The 7,568-nt window shown below is 38.1% G+C and overlaps 1 protein-coding gene across 3 annotated transcripts; it reads right to left on the bottom strand.

Moving 5' to 3' along the window:
- Window positions 1-2,758: 2,758 nt before the first annotated feature.
- On the bottom strand, window positions 2,759-4,975 carry LOC147618637 (transcription factor MYB46-like). Of its 3 annotated transcripts, none has more exons than XR_015262044.1 (3): window positions 4,477-4,975; window positions 3,253-3,385; window positions 2,759-3,139 (listed from the first exon to the last, which is right to left on the bottom strand). XR_015262044.1 is itself a non-coding variant. In XM_086774445.1 (3 exons), exons 1-3 carry the CDS (start codon window positions 4,876-4,878, stop codon window positions 2,800-2,802), a joined length of 600 nt encoding a protein of 199 aa, XP_086630571.1. In that variant the 5' UTR covers window positions 4,879-4,975; the 3' UTR covers window positions 2,759-2,799. The 3 variants fall into 3 exon arrangements, 2 of the variants coding, with proteins under 2 accessions (XP_086630571.1, XP_086630572.1); XM_086774445.1 differs by having other exon boundaries at window positions 4,752-4,975; XM_086774446.1 differs by having other exon boundaries at window positions 2,759-3,385; window positions 4,752-4,975.
- Between the last annotated feature and the right edge of the window lie 2,593 nt (window positions 4,976-7,568).

Here is a 7,568-nt window from a genome sequence, read left to right as displayed (position 1 = left end):
GTTCTAAGAAGAGAATACCATACTGGATTTATACAGCCGAGAGGATTATCTTGTGCCATGGAAAAACAAATTGAGTTTGATAATTGAGACCCGACATATGAAATAAATCATAAAGATAAAAGATGAGATGAAGAAAAACCTCTAAGAGATGTTTAGAAATATCAATGAAGTGGTCACTGATGATTTGTGATAGAAAATCTAGTCCACTAACATCATAAACCAAAATAAAGGAATAAAAATTAAGACAATCAAAAGTTTGAGTAGCTCGCAAGATAGAAGATCATGTGTGACTATCCTGAGGATAGTATCCTTGTTTTAAAAAACCACAAAATCAAACCAAAATCTAGTTCAAAACCTAAAATGGAACCATACTTCTTTTAGTTGAGATGAATGTACCTAATGCCTTGGATCACAAGTCTATACCATAGATTTACTAGCTGATTTGTAAGATGTCATTTTTTCTCTTAGTAGATCATAAATGTGACTTAAGACTTTAACGACCTTCGTGATCTTCATGTTGCGTGTTTGGTCTCCTTAGTTAATTAGGCCTTTCCAAAACATTGGGTCTAATCATGATATAGTGTAAAAATTCTATTGGGGGCAAATCCTATACTATGGGGTTGTCTAATTACTATATATAATAACTAGTTTCTTGGATCTTTATTTCTAAACTATTTTCAAGTCGGTAAAGATGAGCACAAATAGTTGCATCTATAAAAACAAATAGTAGCCTAAGAGAGTATCAAATGATTAAATAGTACTCTCCAAAGTACAAATAGTAATGTCCATTTTAAGGACTATGGATAGAACTTTTAGGTACACTGTAGCAAGTTCTGCATGGCCATTAACTTCATTCTCTCTCTCTCTCTCTCTCTCTCTCACACACACACACACACATAAATGCACACACTCTAGTTTCACCACTACCCACCCATACAAATGTTGCTATCCTTATATTAAATAAATTTCTCTTTATAAGATTCTATATGATACAATTAACATGTGTGTCATGTATTATATGTATGTGTTTTTTACCCAATTAAATCCAATGGCCTCTTCAATAGTTATGAGAAAAATGTTAATGTGTGCTTCTACATGACTAGTAATACTAGGAGGAGATGATATGTGGACACTCAAGGGACATGAACTTCTTAAGCATTAGGATCTCTATTCCACTTCCATACAAGATTTCTCTACATAAGTTGTCTTTATTACTAGTGTTCCTATTTGATTAATAGCTTTCATGCTCGGCATAGATATTGACTATGGACTCTAGTCATTTAGTAGAGGAGATGATAATGAAATTCTCATGAGGAAATGGATTGGGAGCAATCTCTCCAATTAGAGTCCATGGTTTAAAGAGGTGATCAAGCAAGCTTTCTCATCCAATGACATGAACTCATAGTCATTGGAAAAGAAGGAAGAAAATGTAGTTTTCAAGGTGGGGATGTGGTTCTTTAAGAGATACGAAGTCAACTGAATCATCATAACATTGCCCATGTATTAATGTTGTAGCTACCCCAGTATTGTCATTAATTGGTTTGATTTGTTGATTGATGTGATGATTAGGTCCATGATTATAGATGTACTATAAGTCACTTGATCCTCTTACTGCTAGGATGCATGCTAATCATTTGTTTTCTAATGGTGGCATCTACCAAGAAGGTGTTATCCCCCTTTTTTGGTTTTTTGCCTATAATCACGACCTTGAATCTACGGCCGAGTATAGGGACTCACTCCATTCACCTCTTACTTCTGATGATGTTTTCTGCTAGAAACTAATGAGCCGAACCTTGGATGAACCTTAGATGACTAGCAACATAATAGATAATACAGGTTAGTGGGGTGTAGCTATGGCATATACATGCAAGGTCCATTAGTTTACCCACGATGAGGAATATTATGCCATCTATTTGTTTTACATTCTTTTAGGATGATTACACGATACATGATTGATGAACACTACCTATATATGGGATGTGTTATCTTTACTAGTTATGATGATAAAAAACTGGTTATCGATTTGAAAATTGGCAAATAGGAGTTGGCTCCTAAAGTTTAACCTAAAAATTGGAAAGGGACTAATTGACTCAACTATAGCTCAAATATGGGGTTCTTTGAGTGACATCTATAACATGTGGTAGCTCTTAGGACACCTGTAATACACATACAGGCTAACAATATGTTTGTCTGTTTGGATGGATGCAGGTAACAGGATCTACCCTCTCAAATGTCTTGGAATTTAAGCTTTATGACACATGTTTCACTATTTGAGACATAGTCTCCTTCAACACACACACACACACACACACACACACACACACACACACACACACACACACACACACACACATGCACGCATGCTCTAGTTTCACCACTACCCACCCATACAAATGCTGCTATCCTCACAATAAATAAATTCCTCTTTATAAGATTCAACATGATACAATTAACATGTGTTTCATGTATTATATGTATTTGTACATGTATGTGTTCTTTACCCAATAAAATCCAATGGCATTTTCAAAAGTTATGAGAAAAATGTTAATGCGTGCTTCTACTGCATGACTAGAAAAATTAGGAGGAGATGATATGTGGACACTCAAGGGACATGAACTTCTTAAGCATTAGGATCTCTATTGCACTTCCATACAAGATTTCTCTACATAAGTTGGCTTTACTATTATTGTTCCTATTCAATTAATAGCTTTCATGCTCGGCATAGATATTGACTATGGACTAGTCATTTCGTAGTAATGAAATTCTCATGAGGAAATGGATTGGGAACAATCTCTCCAATTAGAGGCCATTCTTTAAAGAGGTGATCGAGCAAGCTTGCTCATGCAACGACATGAACTCATAGTCATTGGAAAAGAAGGAAGAGAATGTAGTTTGCAAGGTGGGGATGTGGTTCTTAAGAGGTACGAAGTCAACCAAATCATCATAACATTGCCCATGTATTAATGTTGTAGCTACCCCAGTATTGTCATTAATTGGTTTGATTTGGTGATTAATGTGATGATTAGGTTCATGATTATAGATGCACTTTGTGGATCTCTTCTTTCTCATGTAGCCATACCACATGTTCTTCACATCATTGTCTGTCCTTCCTTGTAAGTGTGTAGCTATCCTAGCCCACCTGCATGCCATCCTCATTGATAGATTGATTAGATAATTAGTACTCAAAGGCATAACATTGTGATTGATGATTATATGCATTGGTTCAATCTAGAGAAACTTAATGGAGCTTACTTATTTCCATATAGTTGTTGTAATTGAAGCACAAGTGCAACTTCTTGTTGGGAAAATTTAAGCCCTCGTTTGACACCGGCTTTTAGGTGGTTCATCCAACGTCTTCTACAACTCTTACCACAACGTTGTAGCCCTAAACACAATGCAACCTTGAAAATAAAGAAAGAATAAAATATATTTAAAATTTGTATAAAAGACATGTGTTTAGCATAAGATTTGCCATGGGTAGGGACAATTGCCTAAGAGCACACATCATTACTCCTCTATCATGTAGATATGAGTTTGTGTGGACCCCCCTTGTTCCCCTTGGCACACCATAATGGGTGTGATGCAAAATAATGAACCCCCTTCCCTCGTGAAAACCCTAAGGGGTTTGATGCAAAATAATGAAACACATCCCTCTCACAATAAAAAAAGGCTTGATGTGTGCACTTTTACACAAAAAACAAAAGATGTGCTTGCAATTAAGAAAATATGCGAAACCAATATGTTGTGCCTCATTCTCTTCTATGGATTTGGATAGAAAGCAACCCCCATTGCTACTTATTGTTAGCAGGGGAGGGGTGGAGGGCTTGTCTTGGTGGGGGCCATGCAAAACGATGGATGCTTTTTGAAGTTGACATTTGGAAAAGGGTCAAAGCACTAATGCTATTGTGTTGGCTAGTGCAAATCAATGTCGAGTTACAAGTTGGTTTAGATCCTACACTTCCTGGAATCTCTCACACTCTCTTACATAGAGTGTCTCCACAATACACAAATGTTTGCCAAGGGTGTTAGTATATGTGTAACTAGGGTGTAAGATTGTGCATTCTTTAAAAAACGTCCATCCAAAAAACATGTCCGATAATTGTGGATCCTCACATAGGACAAACTCAAGGCCTTTATACAATAGAGCCTACCCAAAACTATGGATGCCCAATTTGTGAGCATAAGGATGTATAATGATGAGATTGTAAAAGTGCCGCCCACCCAAGATTGGTCACAACCAATCTTGGGGATACTATTATTGTGAATTGTTGAAAAATGCCATAATCCCCAATTTAAATATTCTTTACACATCTCCCCTACCCATTTGATTGGTTGAAAAGTACATGCCTAGCAATCAACTTTCCTCGTGCATGAGTAAAAAAGAATGGACATGCGCCTTGGCAGATGTGTGTCCTATAATTACTTGTAGGATGGGCTGCAATCTAGGATTTATCTTTAGGATTTGTATATAATTACCGTCCAAAGCGATCCGAGAGACTTCCTCCTGCTGCTGTCTTCCGAAATTACAGACAGATGCTGTGTAGAAGGCATGTTTTCTCTTCGACGTATATTATATGTTTATTTGCATCATTTACTTAAACATACGTATTTGCGAGCACTGTCGTCCCAAGTGATCCGATGGACTTCCTCCTCCTCCAGCTCCTCTTGCGAAACGGACAGATGCTGTGTAGAAGGCATGTTTTCTCTTCTATGTATATTATATGTTTATGTGCGTATTTGTATGTACTTACCAGCTTTGCGAGCTCTGTCGTCCCAAGTGATCCGAGGGCCTTGCTTCTCCGCCTCTTGCAGCAGCATAACCACTCGCAGCTTCTCATCCTCCTCTGGCGACCACAGACGCAGCTTGCCGACGGCCATAGCTTATGCCAGCTTAGCTAGTGCTATTTACAATATACCGCCATAGCCAGCAGTGATTAATTGTTGTAGTTGATTAATAATATTAATTAAGATTTAACGTAGCTAGCTACCTCGGCTACGTCGGAGGCTAAGGAGTGCAGTCTTTATTAGGTGCGTCGCCTGACTAAGTCTCAGGAATGCATCGAGACTTTGACGCATGAAGTGAAACGAACTTGACCTAATGAAAAAGCTTATTAATTAAGAAATCGTGGTAATGGTTTTCTGCATTCGAACAAAAATTCCGTCGCATTTTTTTTAATAGGTGGCCTATTTTTTTTAAAATAATAATTATATCAGCGTCTAGACTCCTAAAAGATGTACTATCAAGGGCGGCCCTACTAGACGCTTGTACCAACAAATTAAAATATCAAGAGAAGAATCTAACCCAACACTGAGTATATTATTAACGCTATTATTTTTCATTTTGTTCCGATGGGACGCATCGTTTCATTGAAAAGAACACCCTATATTTAATGCAGCACAAAAGTAAGCATTGTGGTCGATTTTTTTTTTGGATCAATAGTATATATTTATATATAACTGGTGAAAAAGGTCCAATCCAATATACTTTTAAGACAAAAACATCAGAACCTTCTTCACTATAGACCACTAATTTTCACTCTTGACTTCATTAAGGAGTTTACAAAGCAAAGACCATCGCTCTTCCTCTAACAAAAAGCTAGACTTCTCCCAAGAAATCTGATAACCCAGCATGAACCAAGCGTCCATCATTGCCTCTATGATACAACCCCTTAGGGTTTGCTTTTCCGAACTGCCTCCTTTCTTTGACCAAATTTTTATTGTGGGTCTAGTTCCCACTGGGTTCTCAATAAATGCAACAAAGGTATGATCAATATGTTTTTCCTTGAGATACCATCTTCTGGTCCTGGGCCCAAATCTGGGCAATCTACATTTCCAGCCTATACACAGTCTCTCCTAGCCCCCTAGTATGCTTGAGATGCCACACCCAAAGTAAGCCATACATCAAGTAAAGGTACTTTGCAGATTCAATAGGAGCAGATCCAGTCCATCTCCTCTCAGCCTATTCAAATTACATATAGACCAACACATGAACACACATCTATGCATAACATCTGTTGCATCAATACCAACAAAGGAGACCTTCTGAAAAACAATAGCATTCCTAGTGCTCCAAATTTCCCACAAACAACATGCCCTGATTATGTTAAATAGTAGCCCTATATTTTCATCAATGACATACCATTTTCCAAGAATCTAGTCCCCCCAATAGGCCTGCACTTCCAAACATTGCTCAACCCATTTGGCAATCCTGACCTAAGCACCTCTGATAGCAAGGCACTCCCAAAAGGCATGCTTACCATCCTCAATTGCAGATCTGCACCTAGGACAACACCCACTAGATATATTTTTTTAAAGTAATTTAGAGACAATAAGAAGGGCCCACATGCCTATCCTCCACAAAAATACCTAGAACCTCCTGGGATCCACAGCTGCTTCCATCTCTTCTTCCAAGTATCAGAACTCCAACTCACTCTCCAAACGTTATTGCAGTATTCGGCATTGCCTTCACCTCTTCTCATCAAAGAGTAGAGATCCTTGGTTTTGCCATTTACTAGCTTGACACCATTTATCCAAGTCCAATCCTTGATCCAACAAGTCTCATCTACAATAGTAGAACACCACCCCCTTTGAATTTTCTCAAAAGCCTGAATCACCGAGTCTCTCTCTCTTCCAGAAAAATGAAACTCCCAAGTTAGATGATCCAAATCTTTCCACCCACAGTCCAGTCCCAACAATCATTCAAACACCTTAACCCTTTATAGTTCAGCTTCTTCGTAGAAGTAATGTCAAGTAGCTCCAAGGGGGGATTGAATTTATGTGACCACCATATCCCCAAGCTGAGCATAGAGTTTCCAGTTACTCTACATCCCCCTTCCCAAGTCATTAAACATAAGCAATCCTTCCATCTTTTGCATAGCATCTTGTAGAATGCAGAATTTGATATTTTCAGAGAAGCATAGGAAAACAGATTATCTTTCCATCCCAAGTCTAGCCATTTGCCTTTAGCATACACCTCAGATGATTCAACTAGCTCCCTAACCATTATGGTCCAAGATTCAATCTGAAGCAGGAATTTAGGGAGCAATAAGGCACTCCTTTTGCTAGATAGTGTGCAATGTTTAGGCATATGTAAGATTCCAATACCTCCCTCCCCTTTAGGAACTGACAATTTGTCCCACGCCAACCAAGCTGGGACCTTTTAGACATTCTGCCATTCCTTCATAGAAAATCTCTAACAGGACCTATTATTTTTTTCCAGTGGCACTTCCCAAAATCCAACACTAGGCATAAAAACATTATGTAAGGATTTAGCATAGTCAATTCTGTTATGAAATGAAACTCTAACACCCTCCTATTTCCTTAACTTCTCCAAGAACCTATTAATAGCCCAATCAGTGAGTTGTTTGTTAGTGACACCAACTCCAAAAGGGATTCCCAACAATCTAACAATTTGTCCCTTATGCACCACCTCACACCCCCACCTTTGCATGTCAAAATCATTGTCTTCTATCAGACTTATAATTTTGGATTTCTGGATATTACATCTGGATCTTGAAGCAAGTGTAAATTCTTGTACAATGTCTAGAGCCAATCTAACATTGTTGTTC

Source organism: Cibotium barometz, chromosome 34, assembly GCF_041138505.1.
Source record: "Cibotium barometz isolate CiBa-2024 chromosome 34, ASM4113850v1, whole genome shotgun sequence".
In the NCBI taxonomy this organism is placed as follows: Eukaryota; Viridiplantae; Streptophyta; class Polypodiopsida; order Cyatheales; family Cibotiaceae; genus Cibotium; species Cibotium barometz.
This window is presented reverse-complemented; position numbering and strand designations above follow the sequence as displayed.